General features: G+C 38.7%; 1 protein-coding gene across 3 annotated transcripts in view; it reads right to left on the minus strand.

Moving 5' to 3' along the window:
- The window catches only part of si:dkey-28a3.2 (uncharacterized), a 116,371-nt gene that overhangs the window by 7,379 nt on the left and 81,608 nt on the right, over nt 1-27,384 (minus strand). For all 3 annotated transcript variants that reach the window (XM_028804035.2, XM_028804026.2, XM_028804019.2), the window contains 3 exons: nt 18,103-18,176; nt 7,895-8,284; nt 3,922-4,023 (listed from right to left, as the gene is read on the minus strand). In XM_028804035.2, the coding sequence (XP_028659868.1) occupies nt 3,922-4,023; nt 7,895-8,284; nt 18,103-18,176 (566 nt within the window). The remainder of the gene's footprint in view (nt 1-3,921; nt 4,024-7,894; nt 8,285-18,102; nt 18,177-27,384) is intronic.

The following is a 27,384-nucleotide window of genomic DNA, read 5'->3' on the forward strand; positions in this document are numbered from 1 at the left end:
CAAAAAGTGCTTTGCATGGCGGAATAAAAACATCGCATTCCAAGAAAAACACCTGCTACCTACTGTCAAATTTGGTGGAGGCTCCATCATGCTGTGGGGCTGTGTGGCTAGTTCAGGGACTAGGGACTGGGGCCCTTGTTAAAGTCGAGGGTCGAATGAATTCAACCCAATATCAACAAATTCTTCAGGATAATGTTCAAACATCAGTCACAAAGTTGAAGTTATGCAGGGGTTGGATAATCCAACAAGACATTGTCCCAAAACACAGCTCAAAATCTACAAAGGCATTCATGCAGAGGGAGAAGAACAATGCTCTGGAATGGCCATCATAGTCCCCTGATTTGAATATCATCGAAAATCTATGGGATGATTTGAAGCAGGCTGTCCATGCTCAGCAGCCATCAAATTTAACTGAACTGGAGAGATTTTGTATGGAAGAATGGTCAAAAAAATACCTCAATCCAGAATCCAGACACTCATCAAAGGCTATAGGAGGCATCTAGAGGCTGTTATTTACACTTCAACTTTTCGAAGTGTGCAGCTCCCCTTCTCTGCTGTTTGCCGTGGTTTACAGACCTCCTGTAATTAATGATACTTTCATCTCTGAATTCTCTGATCTCTTGGCTGATATCACCCCCTCTCTCATGATAAAGTTTTTATTGTTGGTGATTTCAACATTCACATTTGTTGTCAATCGAAACCTTTGGTCAATGACTTTTTATCACTTTTGAACTCGTTTGATCTTATACAGCATATTAATATGCCAACCCACTCTCTCGATCACACCCTTGATCTCATTCTTACTCGAGATATTTCAGTGAATAATATTGATTTATGTGATGTTTCTTTTACTGATCATTTTTCTATAATGATGGTTATGAATATTACTGTTGATGTCCCGACTAATAGCTGTCCCCCACGCTACTTGCGCTTTTTAAATTCTTCTATTATATCTGATTTTAAAACCATTTTCTCTAGTCTTTATGTGCATGACCAAAATAATGGTATCAATGATTCTGTCGTAAAATTTAATTCTTCCTGTAAAACGATTTTAGACTCAATTGCTCCGCTCAAGATACACAGTAATATGGGTAGACCTGCTCCCTGGCTAAATGAAAATACACAATCACTGCGCCGCGCCTGTCGAACTGCTGAACGGCGTTGGAAAAAAGATGGACTGATTGTCTCTAAACAGATTTTTAGGACTTCTTTTTTCAATTTCCAGGCTGAAGTTAAGATAACGAAACAAAACTTCTTTGCCCATTTAGTATCCCGTCACTCAAAGAATCCTAGGGTCTTATTTAATTCAATTAATGCGGCCACTCACCCCCACTCTGCGATGGGATCAAATAGCATTGTTAATTCATGTGACCAGTTTCTATCATTCTTTGTCAGCAAAATCGATACTATCCGCCGTGGCATTGTTCAAACGAGTTTTGAACTTTCTACTGTTAATCATGACATTGTCTTAAAATCCTTTGATCAGGTCTCACTTTCACAGGTAAAAAGAACTATTGACACCCTTAAACCAGCCCCCAGTCCTCTGGATATTGTACCAGCACGTCTCTTAGTGGAAGCCTTTGATGTGTTGGGCCCACCCTTACTAGCCATCATCAATGATTCTATTAGTTCAGGAGTTGTGCCCTCATTTTTTAAACATGCTGCAGTCTGTCCCCGTCTAAAAAAGGCAGAATTAGATCCTGAAGTTTTACCCAATTTTCGTCCAATTTCCCAACTGCCATTTCTGGCTAAAATTCTAGAAGGAATTATTTATAATCAATTGGTTGATCACCTTAACTCCAATAATTTATTTGAGATCTGATATCTGGCTTTAGGCGTTATCATAGTGTTGAAACGGCACTCCTGAAAGTGTTCAACGACATCTCTCTTATTACTGACTCAGGTGATGCGGCAGTCCTTCTCCTCCTTGACCTGTCTGCTGCCTTTGACACTATTGACCATGAGATATTGCTGTTGCGGCTTGAACATCTTGTTGGGCTTAAAGGGGCTGCTCTTAACTGGTTCAGGTCATATTTAACGGTCATATTTAACTGGAAGACACTTTCAGTGACTTTTAATTCCTCTTCTTCATCTACAGCTCCTCTTAAATATGGTGTTCCTCAGGGATCCATTTTGGGTCCTATTTTATTCTCCATATACCTTCATCCTATTGGAGTGATTTTTAGGAAATTTAACATTTCTTTTCACTGCAATGCTGATGATACTCAGGTTTATATTCCTGTCTGCAACTCTACAACAAATTAACTCCACAACTGTCTGTCTGAACTAAGATCCTGGATGGCTAATAATTTTCTTGATCTAAATCAAAGTAAAACGGAGGTACTTATAGTGGGTCCACCAGCTAAAGCCCAAATTTGTCTTGGACTCTTTCTCTGTCTTTTCCAAACCTCAAGTCCGCAATCTTGGTGTTACCTGTGATAGTAACTTCTCATTTGAGAAAAAAGTAAATTCTGTAGTCAAGAGTTGCTTTTTCCAACTTCATCTATTAGGTAAGATATAGCCTTTTTATCTTCATTTGGATCTTGAGATAGCTACTCATGCGTTTATTTTTTCTCGCCTCGATTACTGCAACTCGCTGTATTCTGGGATTAACAAATCCCTGATACACAGGTTACAGTTGGTCCAAAATGCTGCCGCTCGCTTTCTGGTTGAGGCAAGAAAGTACGACTCTTTCTCCTATTTTAGCTTCTTTACATTGGCTGCCTGTCAGTTTTCGAATTGATTTTGAAATCTTGCTGCTAGTTTTTAAATCTTTACATGGGCTTGCTCCTGCCTATTTATCTGAACTGTGTGTTTTACATCAGCCATCTAGAGTGCTTAGATCTTCTGGTCAGCTGTCTCTGGTTGTCCCTCGTACCAAGTGTAAAACCAAGGGGGACAGGGCTTTTGCAGCTGCTGCGCCTCACCTGTGGAACTCTTTACCTCATCACATAAAGGAGTCGTCTACAATTGAACTGTTCAAAACAAGATTAAAGACTCATTTCTATTCACTTGCATTCCGTGACCTTCAGTAATACTGATGGTTTCCCCTTTGTGATTATATAAAATTACTTATATTTTTTATGTATATAACATTACTTCTATTTATTATGTATTTTATGTTCATATATTTTATTTCTATTTATGTTTTATGTTAATTGTTTTGTTTTTCTTTTATTCTATTATTGTAAAGCACTTTGGCCACAGCATTACTATGTTGTTTTAAATGTGCTATATAAACAAATTGACATTGACTGTTATATTTGCAAAAGGAGGCTCAACTAAGTATTGATGTAATATCTCTGTTGGAGTGCCCAAATTTATGCACCTGTCTAATTTTGTTATGATGCATATTGCATATTTTCTGTTAATCCAATAAACTTAATGTCACTGCTGAAATATTACTGTTTCCATAAGGCATGTCATATATTAAAAGGAAGTTGCTACTTTGAAAGCTCAGCCAATGATAAACAAAAATCCAAAGAATTAAGAGGGGTTCCCAAACTGTTTCATATGACTGTAAATCAGTTTAATAACGCACCCACCTGATGACTTAAGGATATGAATATCTAAATGACAGGCCAATAGATTAATTTCTATAATAAAATAACATATACTTATTATTTCACTGGAATTCATTAAAAATATACATTACAAACTACTATTACCATAACATGATTAATATATCTATTTTTGTTATGACGTAAGAAAAAAAAAGCTGCTAATTGTAAGAAGTTATTATACTTACTAAACAGTGAATATACAAATTGGAAGAAATTAAGAATCTGCTGTTGATAAAATACATTGAACATTGAATTAGAACAAGAAATAAGCAAAGCAAAAGACTCTTTTCATGATAGGATTTTTTGGGTTCACATTGTAAAACTAACTCTTATTACAAAAACTATTTTTACAACCTACCCATGCTTCTCCTGTTGCCCTTTAAAGTATTGTGCTTCTTGATGCTTGGCTGTTCTTCTGACTCGACAAAAACTTCAATCTCTGCAGGAACATTGGATTTTTCTACAAAGAGAACAATATGTCGGTGACAGATGAAGACACATCGTAACGCTTAAATAATAAAGATACTGCAGGCTGAATTGCCAAAATGTAAATTCCTATATTTATTCAGTCATCCTTTTAGTGCATATGCAAAAACATGTATATGCTAAATGCTGAAACAGGGGAGGTTACGTGAAGCTCATTAGATAACATAAAGCAAAATGTTAATATTTTAAAATTAGCTTTCTTACTGGTGATCACAGTGAGTTACAAATTGTAGTCTGCTTTGGTTCATTCAGGAAATAAGTCACATTGTGTCAAGCAATGAGTGGAATGCAGTATACATTAAATCAACTACTGCTGAAGTTTTCGCAATAAAATTCTCAGATGGGCCACATAATGGTGCAATGGTTAGTTTTACAGCCTCATGGATTCAGCTTCTTGGATTTGAATTATGAAAGCAGTAGATGTCTGTGTGGAGTTTGGGCATTTTCCCCATGTTTACTTGGCTTTTCCTCCAAGAGACTAGCAGGTTGTATTAATAGTAAATTCTACAATGGCCTGTGCGGGTGTATGCTTAAGTGGTCCCCTCAATGGACTAGCTCTACATCCAGTATTGGTTCCTTTACTGCACTTATTGGTTCCAGTCCTGCACTTGTTATTATGAGATTCATCCACGGACTCCAGCTTCACTAATACAGTCTAATGCAATGTTTGTAAAACCTAAGCCAAGCATCAATTTGTTCAAACTCCCCATTCACTTCTGCCCTCACATGTCAAGAAACTTTGATATGCTAAATTTTCCACTTCGAACAGCTGCTTTTATCTGTATCGAATATGCCATACATTTCCAAGAGAAGACCATAGTCTCAGATTTATTTATTCATTCCAACCTCAACCACATCCTTCTCAGATGTGAAACCTTCCAGTGCACACCAGAAATCACAATCTGATGAGACCCAAATAGGGACAACATCACTGGCAAATGGTAGAGATGCAACCTGAAAAGTTGAAAAACTGAATAGATACCCTTTCAAACCTTGGCTGCATCTTGATATTTTCTGCATTAAAATCACCAAGTGACAATGCAACATAATGCACATCTGGCACAGTACAACTCTTTGTTATTAAACAGTCCACTTAATACCAGGTGTGACAAGACTATTAATTCACACACACAGGATGTGAATGGTGAGGAGCAGTGACCCCAGAACCCTACATTCTTTTGGCACTTTCCATAATATGTGGAGGTGCAGAGTTATAAGCTTTTTTTCACATCCACAAAGCTCCTCCTGAATCCTAATGTTTTGTGATTTTATTCCACAACATAAACTTGTGGTCAGTATATTATTGCCACACCTACATTTAAGGTTTATAAAATACATTAACTTCAGAAATAATTGGAAATGTTCAAACTTTTGATCATTAGAATATTTTAATAGAATGTCCAAAGTTAAACAAAAAACAAGTCTGTTCAACTTAGTTTTTCCAGAAGAAAATAAAAATAAGACCAGATATTATTTCAGGTACAGTATCCTTTACCGATACTTTGTTGAAGAATCCTCAGCAATAATGACAGTCTTTAAACCTTTCTAGTAGGTCTCGATAAGCTTTTTGCACCTTTCTGCTAGAAGTTTCTCTCAACCTCTAACTGAAAATTGCTCTAGTTCATGAATGTTTACATGATTTCTTTTGCCAAAAGCAGATTTCAGCTCTTTTAAAAAGGTTTTCAATCAGATTGTGTTTAGGAATCACTGGTGGTTAATTTAACATAGTTCATTTATTTCATTTTACCATTCCTTTGTGGTTTTTGATGCATGTTTTGGGTCACAGTCTGCTGAAGGACCCATGATCTTCAATTCCTATTGTTTTCTGACACTAGGCAACTCATTCCACTCTAAAATGTCCAGGAAGTCCTCTTAATTCAGGATTCTCTTGAAAGGTTCATGACCTCCAGCACCAGAAACGGCAAGCAGTTCAACAAAATTATTGAGCCTCCATCATGTCTTATTTCATCTCCTATACACAAGTTACTGGTCTGCATAGAGCTCTATTGCAGTTTCATCAGTCTGCAGAACATTTTCTCAAAAAAAAAAAAAAAAAAGTTTTTTCTTGATATGTTATTTACAGATCAGTCGTGCATTTTAATGTTCACCATTCTACAGTGGTCTCCCTTTTGGCTTTCACCCATAAACCACTTCTTAGTTTAGTGTGTGACATACAGTAAGGGTTGAAGCCATCACTCCAGATTTAGGATTATACTCTTTGAATGTTTTATGTAGTGTTTTCTCAACATTAATCATCAACTTTTAAAAACGTCTTTGATTAATTTTCCTCTTTCCACCATGAACTGGGAAGTTCTTGATAGTTCAATATAGGCAGAAGTTTTCTTGGTAACATTGCAAGAAACGGAGTGCAAAGGGCTTTGGAGATGACCTTGCATTCCTTTTGCATTTTTATGTTTGGTGATCATAATTTCAGATGGTTTCCGACACCCGTTATGTCTACAAAATTATCAAAAAGGAACAGGGACTGATAGTGACACTGTTTTAAAGCCTTAAAGCATTTATTGGTTAATCATTGGTTAATTAATGTCCGGTGAGTACTAACAATTTAACATTTAAGTGTTGACTATAAGAAATAATAATGCTTCTTCTAATCTGCTATTCTGTGGGTGGTGGTGGACAATGTATTAAATGTATCCTATATAACCTAGCTCTTATTCTATTATTACCATTAGTCTCCTTTAATACCTTTTTCTGTTTTTTTAATTGTTTCTATTTCTATCTTGTGGTCCTACCTATCTGTAGATGTAACTCCGGAGTTTGTGTAGAGAATGTTGGGAATGGTTTGGGTGGCTTTGGGTGGGTAAGGGTTTTGGAGAGATTTCGGTTTGCTTTTGTTAATTTTGTTTCGTAGTAAGAATTTCATGATGGGATTGGGGGAGAGTGGATATGCATATAATGTTTGGGAAGGTTTTTATTACAGTGGTATTACTTTTATTTTTTGAAACTTCTATTTATTTTTATTGGTTAAAAATAAATAAATAGGTATAAATAGTCTAAATGGGAAATGTGCTAGGAGGAAACTTTGTACTTGACGTTGTATCTGCAGAACCAGCCAGTGGGCAATGCCAGCTAACACAGCCAAAGGTACAGTCACATTTACTTTTCCTATAAACAGAAATGGCATATAATTCTTTCATTGAATAAATTATTGAAATGTGAAGTTTCATTTTTTTCACTTGCATCCCCTTTATCTAAAGATACTGCTTAAATGAAGATCATGTCTTGATTTGGCCACACATGCTAAAAAAAAAAAAAAAAAAAATCCGGTTCATGAATATATATACAAAACATGAGATGTTAGAAAGGCAAACTTTTATTGAAGAGCTCAGCCATCTTGTAGATATTATTCTTATCTATCTCCTCCTTTTCAGGAAGATGGTATTGGAGTATCTGACGCAGATTCAAGGACAGTTTAAGCCTCAGGTCATAAAGCTACTCAATAGCCACTGGTACTGACAGATGCATGAGTTTTATCAATATACATTGTCTGATGTTTAATTAATGCATGATGTTGCATCAACTGGATATGTCTGTATTTACTGTCTGTTGCTTGTATTGTATTACTCTCACTACTCTGTAAGAAAAATGTAATTAAGGATTTCTTTGTACAATGCACACGTTAATAAATTTGCATTTGATTTGTTTGAAATATTTTTAAACGTCACATCTTCAGAAAACTCTGGGATTTCTTAGTAATATACTGTAGATCAGACAATGAAAAGAGATGACCTATAGCTTTGTTTTAAAAAATGAGGCTATTTGTGACAGAATATACATCATTTTAAATCAATTTTTTTTTTATTTTATGATTGATATAAAAATACCTGTTGAATTGAGAGTAATGCCTTGTTGCAGTTGTGATAGGAAGAAGCGTTCCCTCTGCGAAACCTGTTCATCCCAAGACATCAGGATTCTATGCCTTTCCTCAGCATTCAAGTGAAGGGAGTGAGGATGACTCTCAATAATATGGTTCTTTACACTTTCAAGACTTTGTAGATGCTGCAATCCACCACACACCATACAAACTAGCAAGTCTGTCTGAGGATTGTAGTCCATTAAAAACAGATTACGCCATTCATCTTCTGTACTAGGGATGCAGTCACTTGTGAATGGATCACTCAGTATGTCAGAATACGCCGATGAGTTATGTTTTTGGAAACAATCCTCACCATCAATGCCCATATTAGCATACTGCAGCTTCCCAATTTCATCATCTGGGGAGTAAAATGATATAGCATTAGCAGATGAGAGGTATGCTTAACATACAGAATGTTTCTAAATGATGGTAGTTAAAAAAAAATAAACCATTTCAAAAAGGTATACAGTATTTTGCGCACTATAAGGCGCACTTAAAAGCCTTTAATTTTCTCAAAAATCCACGGTGCGCCTTTAAATTCGGTGCGCCTTATGTGTGCACTGAGTTCCAAAATCTGTAAAAATGTTGTTGTGCATTTTAGTAAGTGCTGTGCTTGATTGACTGTCGGACCATTTCCTGCCGACATAGGGACGTAGTAATACGTACACTATGAACGCTGGCAGCGATAAACCAATTGCAGAACATTACGTAAAGCCACGTACACTTACCTCCGCCACGCCTACGGCAGGTAGGTATATTGTACTACTGGTGCACTGCGAAACCACATTTGTTTGGCTAAGGACCCTGAAAATGGCATCAGAGAAGAGACATGCTTACGATGCACAATTCAAACTACAGGCTATCAGTTACGCGGTTGTAAATGGGAATAGAGCAGCAGCGAGAGAATTTAAAATCAATGAATCTATGGTTCGGAAGTGGAGGAAGCAGGAGAATGAATTGCGCCAAGTTAAAAAGACAAAAAAGAGTTTCCGCGGGAACAAGGCGAGGTGGCCAGAGTTGGAAGACCAACTTGAACAATGGATTCTTGAACAAAGAGCAGCCGGGAGAAGCGTCTCTACAGTCACCATTCGACTGAAGGCAATAACGATAGCACAAGACATGAAGCTTGAGCACTTTCAAGGAGGTCCGTCTTGGTGCTTTCGTTTTATGAAAAGGCGCCATCTCGCCATCCGCGCACGAACTACCGTGGCGCAGCAACTGCCAGCGGATTACAAAGAAAAGCTGACCATCTTCCGCACCTACTGCAGCAACAAGATTACCGACAAAAAAATCCAGCCCAACCACATCACCAACATGGATGAGGTCCCTCTCACTTTTGACATCCCCGTGAACCATACTGTGGAGAAAAAGGGGACCAGCACGGTATCCATACGCACCACGGGGCATGAGAAGTCGGCTTTCACTGTTGTTCTTGGTTGCCACGGTAATGGACAGAAACTACCACCTATGGTCATTTTTAAGAGGAAGACGCTGCCAAAAGAAAAGTTTCCAGCCGGAGTCATCGTTAAGGCCAATCCAAAGGGCTGGATGGACGAGGAGAAAATGAGAGAGTGGCTGAGAGAGGTGTATGTGAAGAGACCGGGTGGGTTTTTCCATGCATCACCGTCTTTGTTGATCTGCGACTCCATGCGTGCCCATATCACCGCTACTGTGAAAAAACAAGTGAAGCAAATGAATACGGAGCTTGCCATCATTCCAGGAGGATTAACAAAAGAACTCCAACCGCTGGACATCGGTGTAAACAGGGCGTTCAAAGTGAAGATGCGAGCGTCATGGGAGCGATGGATGAGAGACGGCGAACACACCTTTACTAAGACTGGAAGGCAGCGCCGGGTGAGTTACGCCACCATATGTGAATGGATTGTGGATGCCTGGGCTAAGGTGTCTGCTTCGACTGTTGTCTGAGCTTACGCGAAAGCTGGAATCATTGCTGAACAGCCACCCGGCAACGAGACTGATTCCGACAATGACGAGAGGGAACCCGGCATGTTTGATGGCGAACTTGCCCATCTGTTCAATTCAGATACAGAAGGTGAGGACTTCGATGGATTTGTGACAACAGACTGATCAAAAAACAATGTGAGTGTATTTTTAAATACGTAGTAGAATAAGGTTTAACTAAACTCATTGTTTTGCTTCTGTTACCTTGTTTTTGCATGCGCCGAATAATACGGTGCGCCTCATGTATGGCTTAAGTACAGAAATAAGCCCCGCAATTGAGAGTGCGCCTTTCAATCCAGTGCGCCTTATGGTGCGCAAAATACTGTAATTATTTTTAAATTAGGTACAGCAATTTGGAAAATTTTTATTTAATCTTGCTTTACATTTTTTCACATTACATTGATATTTCAATATTGCCTTTAGAACTTTTGTCATTATACTGCAATTGAGGGAAAAATGTCAGAAAACAAAAAATTAAATTTGAAATAAGATCAAAGAAAAGTATAAGAGTTCAAATAACATTTACAAAATATAAATCAGGCAACACATTCTGAGGACCAGCTATACAAAACTGAATTAAGAAAAACACAGCAGCAGAAAAGGCCCTAAACAGCATGATTGAAAGCCAAAGTATAGATCATAAGCAGTATGCTAAACTTTTATCTGATGCAAAAATAAAACTTTTATTTATAAGCACTGAAGGTAAATGGGCAGAATGCATTAGAAGAATTCACTTCCTGGCATGCATAATTCAAATTAAAATAAAACATTTAAACTGCAAATCTGTTCTGAAATTGTTTTAAGGTTTATCAAATCACTAGGGGGCTCTGCCCCCTGCTCGCTTCGCTCGCCAACCCCTGGCGTTGGGGCATGACAAAGAGTGAGATGTATGAATTAGATATAGAATAGTGTGCAGGTTTGGATGCTGCTTTTATAAATAAAAAATAGAGTGTTTGTCATATATGAATGTTTTATTGGAATATTTCTTTGTATACAACATTAGTAGTAAAGATGGTGTCTTGTCCTTGAATGAGTCTTCCTTGGCACGGATCATTTATAATTTTAACTTTAACGTCAGATGAACGTCGAACACGTGAGAAGGCAACATAAAGTTGTCCATGTCCAAAAACGGGTTCAGAGAGGTAGATGCCAACCTTGTCCATGGTTTGTCCTTGTGATTTATTGATGGTCATGGCAAATGCAGGTTTAATGGGAAACTGTCTGCGTTTCAATGTAAAAGGTAATTCTAGGTCAGAACTCGTAAGGTCAATTCTAGGAATGAGAACAGTATTGTTAGCATGTGATCCTGTAAGAACTGTTGCTTGAATAACATTGTGTGTCATGGTGTTGACGACTAATCTTGTGCCATTGCATAAACCCTGTTTAGTGTTAAGGTTTCTTAATAGCATGATTATTGTTCCGTTTTTAAGGGTAAGATTGTGTTGTGGTAATCCCGCCGGGTAAATAGTTATAAGCTCTGTGCATTGTTTGTTTTCATGAAGGTTCATTCGTTGATAGATTGCCTCATCTGGATCTAGGATGTAGATTTGTGCATGTAAAGGAGTCAGTCTAATCTGCCCCTTTTGACAACAACGTGTAAATTCATAATTTGTATTGCCAGTTGTTTCTTCTGGGAAGTTAAGTGAATGACAATGATTGCAAATGACATTCATTAATCCCAATGAATTTTCCTCAATAGTGGATTCATTATTGAAGGCGTTTTCAGCCATTTGGCTTAAGCGTTTAACATGTGTCTGGCGTTGATGTCCGCGACGTGCATGTTTTGCTTTTGGCGTTTGAGTGCCGCGTTGTTGCATGTCCATTATTTGTGACGCGCTATTTTTTTCTTTTAATTTATTTGCCTCCGCTTTGCGCAAAGTCCATTTCAGTCTACGTCGTGCATTGTTTGTATCGAGCCTTTTCCGTTTTTGTATGTCGTTCATTTGATCTTTCTGTTTTTTGAGTCTTGCTTTCTTTTTTTCTGTCAGTTCATTTGCGCGTTGTAGACGTCTGCATTCATTTATTCTGTCTCTTCGCTCCCTTTTTTGTATGTCTGAGTCGCGAGCTCTTTCGGTTTGAACTCGTGCTTGTTTCGATGCAGCACTTTGAGCCGCGCGCTGTATGCGTCTACGTTCATTGTGTTTGTCCATTTGGGCACGTCTCTGTAACGGTGTCACTTGTGCTTTTTGTTTTTTGATCCAAGACATTTTTTCTCCTGGAGTTTCAGAAGCCCGTTTTATGCTCCGCCGTCTATTTTCTTGTTTCTTTCGTGTTCGTGTGTTTGTTCCCGTTATCCTTTCCGAATCGTTTTGTACCCGTGACCGTGTATTCATGACTTGTTTCTTTCTCAGCTTGCGAAATATGGATAAGTAATAAGGAGGATCGCACTCACTGTTAATATCTTTCCTTTTCTGCAGTTGAACGGTTAATAGTGCTTTATTGTAAGGAGATCCACCTATGCTGACACCTATGCCGCCTAGTGTGAAGGTGTTGACGTTCACTTTAGAATATGTGGCTTTGGGTGTCACTTCATATGGATGTGTTGGGGGGGAGGGGGGTGAGGATTGTTGTTGCGCGAGTGTCTTCTTTCTTTTTGTGTTCCTGTGTCTTGTTCAATCCCCCTCTTTGTGTGTGTTCCGTCCCTTGCTTGTAGGGTCTGTGGGGTGGTTTTGTGTTCTTTTTTTTGTGTTCCATGGGCTTGTTGAATCCCCCTCTTGGTGTGTGTCCCGTCCTGTGCCTGTGGGGGGGGGGGGGTGCCTTCCTGTTGTGCGCGAGCCTCTTCTTTTTTTGGGGTGGGCTAGTTTCGTGTGCAATGTGTTTCATGCTGAGCCTGCGTTTGACTACTTTTTTATGTGCCTTTTCCTTTTTTCGGTGCTCGTTGCGACTCATTTCTTTTACTCCTGTTTTCTGTGCTCACTCCTTTTTTATGTGGTCTTGTCCGCCTCTCGCTGCTCCTCATCCGCCTCTCGCGGACTCTTTTTCCGCCTGCGCAGTACGTCTTTTTGCGGCTACGGCCTCTCGCGGCTCCTCAGCCGCCTCTCGCGGACTCTTTTTGCGCCTGCGCATTACGTCTTTTTGTGGCTACGGCCCATGGCCGGATGTCCCTGCGTCCATCCGGTTTAGCATTCTCGGTTAGTAATATGGATAACATCTTTTTTATTGTGACTTAAACATTTGTATAGTTTAATGACTAGTGTCATATTAGCAAGAAGTGTCATTGGTGTATGTTTACATAAGTTACAGTCCGCATTGCATGCTACTAATTTGTATTTTTAATCATACTTGATTTTCAAACATGAGAAAAATAACATTGGATAAAAATATGTTGAGCAATTTGATATTAGATGTGCTCAGATATTGGATGCTTTGAAAGCCCCTGCATATAGTATATCTATATTTAACTAGCTTCAATTTGAAGTTTGCAGTTTCACCACTGAAAGGAATAAAGAGTAAAAATGACCTGTTTTACAGTCCGGACCTTTCTCAATTTAAAGGGTCTCTTCCTATTTTGTGTACAATTTAGAGTCAAATCAAAACAAAGGAATCCTTAAATAAGTAAGAACAGAAGGAAGGAGCATATTGTCTTTAGAACCTAACATTAATTAAACAGGGAAACACAGGACATATGACTTGCTACCTGTGACCTCTAAATATGACCAGAATATTTTTTGGTTGACTGCAGTTTGCGTTTAGAGAAAAGCACTACCAATCAACAGAGTGCAATTTCCACATGTATAAAGTGATTTGATTTTTATTTTAGTAAAATATGCAACGAAACACTGCATTGAGCAGCAGGGCTAGTAAGATCGTTAGCAATGATTACAAAATCCAGATAACTGGAAAAAAAAACAAAACTACTAGTGATTCAAGCACTGCAAGTGCTGGTCCCCTTTTGCAATTGTGGTGTTTTGATTTATTCCTGGGCGGCACGGTGGTGCAGTGGTACTGCTGCTGCCTCGCAGTAAGGAGAACACCCTGCGTGGAGTTTGCATGTTCTGCTCATGTCTGCGTGGGTTTCCTCCGGGTGCTCCGGTTTTCTTCCACAGTCCAAAGACATGCCGGTTAGGTGCACTGGCGATCCTAAATTGTCCCTATTGTGTGGGTGTGTGTGTGCCCTGTGGAGGGCTGGCGCCCTGCCCAGGATTTGTTCCTGCCTTGCGCTCTGTGTTGGCTGGGATTGGCTCCAGCAGACCCCCGTGACCCTGTGTTAGGATATAGCGGGTTGGATAATGACTGACTGACTGATTCATTTCTATATTTTATTTTTAACCTTCTGATAAGTTTAAATTGTAATTCAGTCAAAATGAAAGAGCACTGATTTGTGAAATACACAAGTGAAATCAAATATTTGTTAGAAAAATTATGGTAATGAGATTTTTTCTTTGATTAGACAGCATGCTTTCTGTAATTTTTGGAGGCTCTGTGTTTTTGACAGCTTCCAGTTTTTAGCTCCACTATGTGTTAGTTGATGCAAGAAATATAAATACAAGTATAATGCTGGTATCACATAGTTTAACAACAGAAAGAGGTCTGTACCTGTGGCTTAGCGTTTTTTGATATCTGCTGAACTTCAGCCTCTGCTGGTAGCTCTCTTAAATCTGTATAGAAGTGCTTACAGTTGCATGATAGTAATTATTTTAATTAATTCATGTTTCATTAATATATAGTACAGTTCTGAGAGAACATACCAGTAAGAACAGATTTCAAGTTTACAGTGCATTCAAAATTACTCTCAGAATCAATAAAGTATCTATCTAGAAAGCATTGACTCCTTCAGTTTCTTCACATCTGGTTTTGTTGCAGCCTTGGTCTAATATACTTAAATGCATTTTCCCCCACATCAAGCAACATTCAATAACCCAGAATGACAAAGTGAAAATACGATTTTAGAAATGTTTGCTAATTTACTAAACAAAAAATTGAAATATCATATTGACACAGGTATTTAAACCCAACTGCTCTGACACTTAAAATCTGCCTCAGGCGCATTCCATTCTATTAATCATCACTGAGATGTTTCAACACCTTGCTTGGAGTCCACCTGTGATAAATTCAATTCACCACACATGACTAGGAAAGGCCCACACCCCAGTATAAATTAGGTCCCATAATTTACAATATGCATTGCAGTAGAACCACACCATGAGGTTTGAGGATCTGTGTACAGAAATAACAGACCGGATTGCGTTAAAGCATGAATCTGAAAAAGGCTACTAAGCCTGCAGCACTTAAGCTTCTCAGTAGCACATTGGCCTTAGTAATTGGAAGAAGTCCAGAGCAACCATCACTCTTCCTAGAGCTGGCCGCCTGGCCAAACTGAGCAACTGTAGGAGAAGGGCTATGGTAAGGGAGGTGACCAAGAACCTGAAGGTCACTCTGGCCATGCTCCAGATAACCTGTTTAGAGATGGGAGACACTTCTAGAAGGACAACCACCACTGCAATACTCCAGTGGCCAGACAGCAGCCTTTCCTCAGAAAAAGACACATGGAAGTCCACTTTGAGTTTGCAAGAAGGCACCTAAACGACTTAAAGGACAAAAGAGGAAAACAGGATTCTTTGTTCTGATAAGACCAAGATTAGCATCATGACTGGAGGAAACCAGGCACCACCTGCATAATACCACTGGTGAAGCATGGTGACGGCAGTATTATGCTATAGGTTTGTTTTCAGTTGCAGGGATTAGGAGAATAGACAGGGTTGAGGGAAAGCTGACTGGAGCAAAGTCTAGAGATATCCTTAATGAAAACTTCACCAGAGGACTCGACCTTAGACTGGACCAGAAATTCACTTTCCAACAGTACAATGGCCCTAAGCACAAAGGAAAGGCAACACATGAGTTGCCCAGCCAGAGCCCGGATTAAACTGAGGAGACATGTAAATAGCTGTCCACCACTGGTATCCACCATCTGGACAGTGCTTGACAGACTCTGCAGAGAAAAATGGCAGAAAATCTCCAAATCCAAAGTTTGTCATGTCGTATCCAAAGAAACACCAGGCTGTAATTGTTGCCAAAGCAATTTAAAGTAAATAGTGACTAAAGGGATTGAAGCTGTGGTATTGTATGAGGAAGTCGGGAGTGGCAGAGAAGTATGTAAGAGTTGTACAGGATATGTACGAGGGAAGTGTGACAGTGGTGAAGTCTGTGGTAGAAGTGATGGATGCATTCAAGGTAGAGGTGGGATTACATCAGGGAATGGCTCTGATCCCTTTCTTATTTGCAATGGTGCTGAACAGGTTGACAGACGAGATTACACAGGAGTCCCCGTGAACTATGATGTTTGCTGATGACATTGTGATCTGTAGCAATAGTAGGGAGCAGGTTGAGGAGACCCTGGAGAGGTGGAGATATGCTCTGGAGAGGACAGGAATGAAGGTCAGTAGGAACAAGACAGAATACATGTGTGTAAATGAGAGGGAGGTCAGTGGAATGGTGAGGATGCAGGGAATAGAGTTGGTGAAGGTGGATGAGTTTAAATACTTGGGATCAATAGTACAGAGTAACAAGGCGTGTGGAAGAGAGGTGAAAAAGAGCGTGCAGGCAGGGTGGAATGGGTGGAGAAGAGTGTCAGGAGTAATTTGTGACAGACAGGTATCAGCAAGAGTGAAAGGGAAGGTATACAGGATGGTAATGAGACCTGCTATGTTATATGGGTTGGAGACGTTGGCACAGACCAGAAAGCAGGAGACAGAGCTGGAGGTAGATTTGTACTGGGTGTGACAAGGATGGATAGGATTAGAAATGAGTACATTAGAGGGTGAGCTCAAGTTGCACGATTGGGAGACAAAGTCAGAGAGGCGAGATTGCATTGGTTTGGACATGTGCAGAGGAGAGATGCGGAGTATACTGGGATAAGTATATTAACGATAGAGCTGCCAGGAAAGAGGAAGGCCTAAGAGGAGGTTTATGGATGTGGTAAGAGAGGACATGCAGGTGATGGGTGTAACAGAAGAAGCTGTAGAGGACAGAAACATATGGAAGAAGATGATCCGAAGTGGCAACCCCTAACGGGAGCAGGAAGAAGAACAAGAACAAGAAGAAGTAGTCACTAAAGGGACTGAATACTTGTGTAAATCTGCACAAAAATGATAAAATCCTGTTTTTGCTTTGTTAAAATTGGGGAATTCAGTGTTGGGAAAATGTAACATTAAGCTAAGGGGCTTTGCCCCCTGGTCACTTTGCTCGCAAACCCCCGTGCCTGTGCTACACACTAGCCTCTTTGCGGTTCTGTCACTTGTGTATGGGGACACTGTTGTGCAATTTAAACAGCTTTTAATTTTCATGGGAATTGTTACATATGCATAATAGAACTATTTTACATTACAGCTGGTAATTAACCATATTAAAAAAGAGTAAAACGTAGTAATTTGAAAGTTACTTTGAGTTATTTGTTGCATAATACGATATCATTCTGTTTGGCTTTGAAATTAACACACAAATACTTTTTAAACTTACACTTTTACTGAAAAACTTCAGTAAAAACAATTTTTTGAATTACATTTTTGTCAATATCACACTGAATTTGAATTTGTGACAACGCAAAGTATAACTGCCATGATTGAATTTCGTTTCTTTCTCTCTATTAAATACAAAGACTTTTTCGAATGTTTGGCTCTGAGATTTGTTAATTATCTTTGCAAAAGCTATTCTAACGGGAAACTGTTAACGTTTTAATATGAATGACATATCAAGATCTCCTTTGTTGTGTAATGTTATCTGCGGAATATGTACTACATTAGCTTTCTTAAATACATCCTTCTTTCTACAGTAATTTGTGCGGAGGAAGACCAGACAGCGGTAACATTTGTAGATATTCTTCGGGATATTGTAAGTTGATGTTTTTGTCTTCCGCACAATCACCACCAACTGTTTCAGCATAGTCTATTGATATGAATTTAACCAATTTGCTGTGTAACCAATCAACATTTTTGGCATTAATTTGTTTGACTTCATCATTTCTCAGTCCTAGGATTGAACTGTGTACTCATTTTTATTGTCGATAACACTTTGTGATGAAATTCTTCAATAATACTGTGTCTGTCAAAAGCATTCACACAAATGAGAGGTGAGAGTACCGTGTGCGTGGTTGAATATGGTTGAGAGGAGGGCGGAACTTGAAAAAATCTCTTGAAAAAAGTCTTGTCTCGTCTCAGGATTTTTTTTATATAATAGAGAGATGTGTTTACAGTATTTTGAAATTCCTTTATATCCTACCTTCCAGTCTCAGAGCTATGATATCATTATGTGCTTCCATCTTAAGATCTTGGTCTACATCTTCTATATGGGTTCTGAAGGGGAGAAAAAAAAAAAAAAGAAAATACAAAATTAAGAGTTGTTGCACTCTACATACAGTGAGGCAATAAAATATCCAGGAATATAAAAAGTATCATCCATCCATTCATTTTTATTCACAGTTCCAATGTCACAATCGGAATGTAAAAGTAACCTGCACTGTGGCAACCAGAGATTTTGTGACATGACACTCCACATAAAATGCCATACAGTTACTGTGTTTACACCAGTAAAGTAAGCAATGAATTGCTTTATATATTCATTTGCTGTTTTAGTATAGCTATTGAAAAATATTTATACTTTTAAAAGGGTTTTAAAAACAATTTATATACAACTAGTTCAAAGAATTATATTAACACAGAAATAACACATTTCAGCTAGTCTCAATTACCGATTGTTTGTGTGTGTGCTCTTTTTTGTGCTGGTAATGCTTTTTTTTTTTATCTTCAGTAAGAAATGGCAAAAAATAAACACATAAAGTGGTTCTTGCAGTCACATAGAAATTCTAGTATTTCTTCCCCGAAAAATATATTTTAAATGTTACTTTTACAATGTCTAAAATAATATCAATCTGCTTGTAAAAAAAAATTAAGACAAATAAAATGCAGAAAAGTAACACCAGTATACAGCCTGAAAGCTGGTTTACAACTGCTTCTTACTAAAGCATCCCTGTGAAGTACAAAAGGTATGTTTTAGAAGGTAATGAATCAAACTTAAAAAACACGTTTCACAAATTCAGATATCATGAACTTTGAAATCATGAAAGTAATGTTACCATTTACCATTCTAGTTTTTCTTTTAATATTTTGCATAACAACATACCAAACACACTCATCTATAGTTCACCGATTCTAAAACATTATTAAAAAGAAAAGTTACAGGTGACCTCTATGTAAAACAACACATACTCTACTCTCATGAGGAATCCAAGTTGATAACAGTATGAATAAAAGAAGTGGCTCAAGATATGAGAAGGCATGCCATCATTTCACAGTTAATTACACATTTTAAAATAAATACTAATATCCCAAAAAGAAAGGCGGGAACTTGATCATTGCAGTGTACCACATTGTGCAAAGTCTACATGTTATACAGTGCATCCAGAAAGTATTCACAGCGCATCACTTTTTCCACATTTTGTTATGTTACAGCCTTATTCCAAAATGGATTAATTTCATTTTTTTCCTCAGAATTCTACACACAACACCCCATAATGACAACGTGAAAAAAGTTTACTTGAGGTTTTTGCAAGTTTATTAAAAATAAAAAAATTGAGAAAGCACATGTACATAAGTATTCACAGCCTTTGCCATGAAGCTCAAAATTGAGCTCAGGTGCATCCTGTTTCCCCTGATCATCCTTGAGATATTTCTGCAGCTTAATTGGAGTCCACCTGTGGTAAATTCAGTTGATTGGACATGATTTGGAAAGGCACACACCTGTCTATATAAGGTCCCACAGTTGACAGTTCATGTCAGAGCACAAACCAAACATGAAGTCAAAGGAATTGTCTGTAGACCTCCGAGACAGGATTGTCTCGAGGCACAAATCTGGGGAAGGTTACAGAAAAATTTCTGCTGCTTTGAAGGTCCCAATGAGCACAGTGGCCTCCATCATTCGTAAGAGGAAAAAGTTCGAAACCACCAGGACTCTTCCTAGAGCTGGCCGACCATATAAACTGAGCTGATTGGGGGAGAAGGGCCTTAGTCGGGGAGGTGACCGAGAACCCGATGGTCACTCTGTCAGAGCTCCAGAGGTCCTCTGTGGAGAGAAGAGAACCTTCCAAAAGGACAACCATCTCTGCAGCAATCCACCAATCAGGCCTGTATGGTAGAGTGGCCAGACAAAAGCCACTCCTTAGTAAAGGGCACATGGCAGCCCACCTGGAGTTTGCCAAAAGGCACCTGAAGGACTCTCAGACCATGAGAAAGAAAATTCTCTGGTCTGATGAGACAAAGATTGAACTCTTTGGTGTGAATGCCAGGCGTCACGTTTGGAGGAAACCAGGCACCGCTCATCACCAGGCCAATACCATCCCTACAGTGAAGTATGGTGGTGGCAGCATCATGCTGTGGGGATGTTTTTCAGCGGCAGGGACTGGGAGACTAGTCAAGATAAAGGGAAAGATGACTGCAGCAATGTACAGAGACATCCTGGACGAAAACCTGCTCCAGAGCGCTCTTGACCTCAGACTGGGGTGACAGTTCATCTTTCAGCAGGACAACGACCCTAAGCACACAGCCAAGATATCAAAGGAGTGGCTTCAGGACAACTCTGTGGATGTCCCTGAGTGGCCCAGCCAGAGCCCAGACTTGAATCCGATTGAACATCTCTGGAGAGATCTTAAAATGGCTGTGCACCGACGCTTCCCATCCAACCTGATGGAGCTTGAGAGGTGCTGCAAAGAGGAATGCGCGAAACTAGCCAAGGATAGGTGTGCCAAGCTTATGGCATCCTATTCAAAAAGATTTGAGGCTGTAATTGCTGCCAAAGGTGCATCGACAAAGTATTGAGCAAAGGCTTTGAATACTTATGTACATGGGATTTCTCAGTTTTTTTTATTTTTAATAAACTTGCAAAAACCTCAAGTAAACTTTTTTCACGTTGTCTTTATGGGGTGTTGTGTGTAGAATTCTGAGGAAAAAAATGAATTTAATCCATTTTGGAATAAGGCTGTAACATAACAAAATGTGGAAAAAGTGATGCGCTGCGAATACTTTCCAGATGCACTGTACATACACTGTCAACCACAAACACTAGGAACCTGTAATTCACATATTTTAGTACACAGAATCTAATCTTTAGACACTTACAAAATCAACACAATAGAATAACCCTTCCAGGTTTAGGCTCATTCTTCTTTGAGTGTGTGTTAAAGATATAATGCATTTAAACTGAAACCTGATATCCCTGCTCTCCCACCTTTTCAGAGATCAAAAAGAGAATCTGAGGAGTAAGATTCAATGTGTAGTAACCAGCTACAGATACTAAGGTACAAAATCTCTAGGGTTACCAGAGGTTCTGCAAGCTGAATTAATCAGGAACATCACCAATACTGTAAGGCCAGGTTCATACTTCACGTGACGCGACGCATGCTCCAGCAAATGCTCCTGCTAAGCAAGCGTTTTACGGTTTATACTTGCGTGTGTTCTTTACGTAAATCTGGAGGAATCCACCAGGTAGCAGTGCAAGATATTATCATGGTGAGAACAGGTTCGGCTTCACTGTGTTGTGAATTGCCTGGAAGATCCATTAAATTCCGTTGACACCTTACCGCAATATCTCTGAAAATGATGTTTAATGATTAAATCCATCAATCCAGGGATGTGCCTATTCCAGCTAGCATTGGGCACGAGGCAGAAACAATCCCTAGACGGGGCATTGGCTCATCGCAAGGTGAATACAAGCACTCATATACACACTAGAGTCATTTTACTGCCACCAAATCTGCATATCTTTGTAGGGAAACCGGAGCACACTGGAAACCCAGCAGGAAAACAGGTACACTGGAAACCCAGCAGGAAAACATGTAAACTCCAGGCAGGGAATACCAGCAACGTGACTTCATGCGAGACAACAGTGCTACTGCTCCGCCACCGTGTAACCCCCACGTGTGTAATTATTAACAGTATTCATTATTTAAACGAAATTAACGATTTATCTGTAAAATGTAACATACATACTTTAATGCATTTCATCATGAAAGTGATATCAAGTATAAATCTAAGGATTCTAAATGTGCAGAGAGAATACATTTAATGTGTTCTGTGTGGTGATCTACTGATGTATGCCGCTCCTGTCAGGTCAGGAGGAAGCTCCAGAAAAAAAACACAGAACAAAAGATGGTATATGAGACTTTTAAAATGTATCGTGTCATTATGATCAAGAATATGCGACGCTTGAATATAAAAGCACCACGAATGCATCTGTATGTCAGCATTTTGCTTCACCACATCGAACCATTCTCCTCAAAGCAGCTTTGTCACATGTAGACAGTATACAGAGACTCTGTTTACACATTCAACTGTTATCACACTGCACTCCCGACTTTTTGCTGGTACTGGAACTCGCACACGCATCACGTTAATTTCTGAGGACCTGCTCAGAGGACGCGTCAAATGAATGCTGGGAACACGTGGCAGCCATGATGCGTGCGCGAACGCATTCTAAGTGTGAAGTATAAACGAGCCCTAAGTGTGTGTTCTATCTAGCAGTGCACAGAATTAGTATTTTGACCTGGGCACATTTTGGAACATCTGAGTCAATGTACTAATCAAGTTCTATAAGTCTATATTCTGCACAAACTGATAAAAAGTGAACTTTATTAAAGCTGATTTTCATTCACTGTCTGAAATTCTAATTTCTATTCCCAGTGCTGCCTCATATGGGTGCACTTAGAGGTTAGAGTAAGGGTAGTATCTCCAAACATTACACATGTATTCAATGTTGCTAAAAAGTACACTCTTAACAACAAATAATAAATTAAGGTTAGGAAAGTCAGGCAGGTTTTCTTTTAGCAAAGTGTGAAATTTTTATGTAGTGGAAGAGAGGAGTGTTAGTGTGTTGAGAGGAGGTTATGCATGGAGCACAGCTGATCAAACTAAAATTTCGTTATCACCATAAAAATCACTTAAAGCATTAACCTCGCTGTCCACATTTTGTAAATTGTGCAGTGCAAGGTTTGTTTTCTAAGGGTTCAATTCAGACAACAGTTCAACGAATACTGTTTTCTTTACACCGATTTTCCAAGCAGATACGTAATGCAAGTATTTTAATGATCAAATAATAAACTGACTTTTTTTTCCTGGAAACAAGGCCTTGTTTAATTTATGGATACAAACTTCTTTTGGGAAGAAGATTCATTAGCCTAATAATGTTGAGTAAATACTTTAACAAGAAAAACTAGGCACTGCTCATAAATAGCTCTTCTACATATGGTGCATTAACAGCCGATATATTAACAATATTGCTGAGGGTAGCTAGACAAAGATCAAAAGACTATACAACAGGGGTCATCATTCAGCAAAGACTGTCTTTTTATAAGGCCCTGAGAAAAAGCAAGAAAAATGAACTCCATTCTTCCTGAAGAGTGTGTGAAGAATTGCCAGAAATCAGTAACACGTATGAATTCAGAGAGTACCTGGGAATTGTTTATTCCAGGAGCAACAAAGTAGGTAGAATTAGCAAGGTCTTACTCAGCACATGTAGGAATAACCCTGCTGATAATCTGAGACTTGGATCAGTGGGTGAAATAGAGATAACAGGATTGGAGAAAGAGTTTTAGGAGGCAAAAGAGAGGAATATTTTATGCAGTTTCAAGGAGTGCAGTAGACCAGTCACCCCATCAAATAAACCATGGACTGCTTTGTATGTGAAAACAAGCAATGCAATAGTTTTTTTTTTGTACTTGTGTGACTTTTGTTGTTTCCTTCCTTAACAGTTTTAAATACAATAAAACATCCTTAATATACTGTGGCCTGATCGAAGTTTATTGTGCATTTGAGCATGGCTCTAGAGCACCCTCTATAGTTGATTACATACTGTTTAAAGAAAAAACAAAAACGCAAAAAAATAAGCCAATGGAGAACAAGAGTGTGACCCTTGTATGAGTACATTTCTCATTTTTAAAGGTAACTATTTCTAAATGATTTGCCTGCTAAACATTCTTCTCACATATGGTATCTGTATTAATGTTTTCAAGACTTTCCTACAAAACAAGATAAAAGCATTTAAGAAATATTTAATTTTTTGTTTAGCTTACTTATAATAGAGCTCTGCAAATTACATGTTCTTATACGGAGTTCAATGAAATTATTAAAGTGGTTACTTTTTATTCACCCGTCTATTTATACACTTTTCAAGTCATAAAATCGATGACAACAGTATTACTTATGCAGCATTATGACTAATACTATAAATTAAGAAAAGAGTCAAGTGTAAGCTGAAAAACACCTGGGGCCTCATGAATAAATTGTGCGTATGCATTGGGTACTTGGAGAAAGAAAAGGAAGGACAGGTTAGTATGTTTGAAAGAAACAGTACTGCTGCAATAAATTATTTCATTGAAGGTCACGCACGCTGCAGCAAGCAACTTGCAGGAGGCAGGAATAATCTCTGGACTGAGTGCCAGCTCGTCACTGTCACTGTGCCACCGTGTTCCCAAGTTTAATAACATGCTTTAATTCCTATTATCATGAAATTGATATCAAGTATACATCTCAGTATTTAAATTATTCGAGAGCTGTAATATCACGAATGTAATGGATTCTGTATCCTGTTGGAGGAAGAGAAAGCCTGTTTAAGAAGCATGTAGTGATTCACACACATAGAGCACATAGAAGAACACATACAATACAAAGCATTTAAGGTGCTTCTTTAGTTACGATGGTATTTGAGTAACTAGTAAATTAAAGATGTTAAGATGAAGTTTATGATGTTCTACTTTAATGACAAAATAAACTACATGATTAAAAGTGGAAATTTCAAGATTAAAGTTCCATGCTTTTTTCCCCCCACTGTGTGCCTATTTTTTTTTTTCTGTACCCTAATAAGCCTCCATATGACTCTAGAGACGGTGGGCTGCGAGTTGCCTTTTCACAGCGACTTTGATATCTGACAACTTTTTTTTTTATTTCGGGCACTGTGAACTTGAACTTTCGAGTTTCTCCGCCACTCTATGTCACTCGATCAACTTCCTTTTGTTGTTTATACCACTGTTTAAACCAACAAATAGTATGACTTTCCTTTCCTCCACTTGGTATTTGCTGAAATTCTTCTATTTTCCCCCATGCTTTTGTCATTGTCTTTTCACAGAACGCTGAGCTTAAGGGCTATTTATATTGATTTGCACATTGAAAGAGGCGTAATTCTGGAAGGAGTTGGGGGAGTGGCAGAAGGTGCATGTACGTGTGTTTGTTTTCACGCTGACCAGGATTTATGTAGTGGAAGAACGTGGAAGTTGGCGTGCGCAAAGATTTAAGCGTCTGGATTTTTTTATGTGTACGCACATTTCCGCTTTTGTCCATACGCCATGTTTTAGTATGAATTTTACGTACTGCGTTATGCATGAGGCCCCTGGAGAGGAACTTTTTACTTGGCTTATTATAAAACAGCAGTCACAGTGAGGTATTATAAACAAGCTATAAGTGCAAAAGAGTTTGATAAATTTTTGAGTAATCAATAACGGTGTGTCATGACAAGGATGTGCAGCATTGTTCATACTATCAGTTTTGTTTTCATTCTCTCTTCTACTACTACTAATACTACTTCCAGTGTGTTGAGAGCGCATCCCATAACTGAGTGTCTTTTTAATCATCTTATGGATTCAGTGATCCTCTCTTGAAGTGATGTTACCTTCCCAACTCAACACAGTGTAGAAAATCACACTGGCCTTCACAGAGTTTTGCAACATGTAAAATGTCAGTACCCACATTAAAGGAACAGAGTCTCCTAAGAAAAAAAAAGGGTCTGCTCTGCTCTTTCTTCTGGAGGGTCTGTGTTATTTCTCTAGTCTAGTATGTCAGAAATGCACCAATTCTAATTCCACCTACCAAATAGTTGCTGTGAGTACAGGTACTTTAGTGTGGCAAAAGCTCCATAACTAGTTCCTTGGTTTTGCAGTTGTTTAGCTGAAGACAAATTTTTTGGACGGAGAAACAAAGCTTTTCACATGAGCCCTATACTCTGTCACATACCCCTTTATAAGTACGCCCAAAAGTACAGAATCATTTGAGAATTTCTGCAGGTGACACGAGCTGGTGTTTTATTTATAGTCCAAAGTGTACAGGAGGAACAGTAAAGATGACAGGACTGTTCCTTTTAGTACTCCGCTGCTGCTCACATCCACGTCAAAGAAATGGAGAACTGGAGAAATCAAAAAACATAATCCTCACGGTGCTGCTAGCTTTGTCCAGATGGAAATTATCTGATAGAAATTCCATCTTTGTCTGATATGCAAACTGCAGTGGGTCCAAGTGGTCACAATGGGACTCGTATAGTCCCCTACATGATTCACTGGTCTGTAGTCATTAGGTGAACAGTTGCCTGCCTTCTTATGAAATTTTCATTTCCAGTTTATCATTCAGGAGACTTTTCAGATTCTTAGTAATCCCGGGCTCGTTGTTTGGAACGCTGCAGCACAGGTTTTGAGGGTACAATAGCGTCAAACAAAAAGTTAGTACAGTCTGTGATGCAGTGACTGACCGACCCCTTCGATTTAATCTCCATGTAACTAACTCATGACTTTCTAGCCTATCCATTTCAGCCTCCCTCACTATCCTAGTGGCAGCTGGTTGCCATCTAATAACAGATTTGTATTTAGGTGGAAGATAGATCAGATTATAGTCAGATTTGTCCAATGGTAGCACAAGTTTACATTTAAAGGCACTGTTAACCTTTGAATAAAGCAAGTTCATCTTGTTGTGTCCACGAACTGAAGTTTTTCAGCATTCCTTCAAAATCACAAGGTTGAAGTCACGTATTTTAACTGCAAGGTTGGAATGATTCATCATTACAGTGCTGGTAATAGGCTGAATAATTTCAAATCTCCATTTGCAATAACTTACCTCTCTCTAAGCAGACAATGTGGACAAATTCCTACAGCCAGAATTTCAATGTCTGGAGTAGCACTAGGGTGTTGTACTGTGTTAACCATTATGAATGTAGTAAGAAGTCTAGCAAAATGACATATTGTATTGGCTAACTAAAAAGATTACAATATGCAAGCTTTCGAGGCAACTCAGGCCCCTTCTTCAGGTAAGATGTAATACAGAAACTGGAGTTCCCTGTGTTTATATAGACACCAGGACAGAGACAGCATTTGAAAACCTTTAACTGAGACATCTTAACTGTAAAAGATTAATAGACCTGTCCAAGCTAAGATTCATTTAACAAGAGTGGAAAACAATGTATAGTCAAGATCGCTTGATAAGATAACTGTCCAACATAGTCTTTTTAAGTTTCTGATGAGTTTTTCAATACAATGGGTCAGTAGACAGGTTGTCTGTGTCAGTCCGAGAGATGCAAACAATCCTCATATCTGGCCACAAAACTCTTGTCTCTATTTAAACCATGTCATAATGTGTTAAATTTTAGCACAAGTTTAACTTCCCATTCTTTTCTCTTTCGCTGTGTTCTGAAATTGCCCATAAGCACTGTATCTTTAAAGTCCCTCTCAACTTTGTCCATGGCTGTTGAAGTGAGCTG

The sequence above is a fragment of the Erpetoichthys calabaricus genome, chromosome 1 (assembly GCF_900747795.2).
Source record: "Erpetoichthys calabaricus chromosome 1, fErpCal1.3, whole genome shotgun sequence".
NCBI classification, from domain to species: Eukaryota; Metazoa; Chordata; class Cladistia; order Polypteriformes; family Polypteridae; genus Erpetoichthys; species Erpetoichthys calabaricus.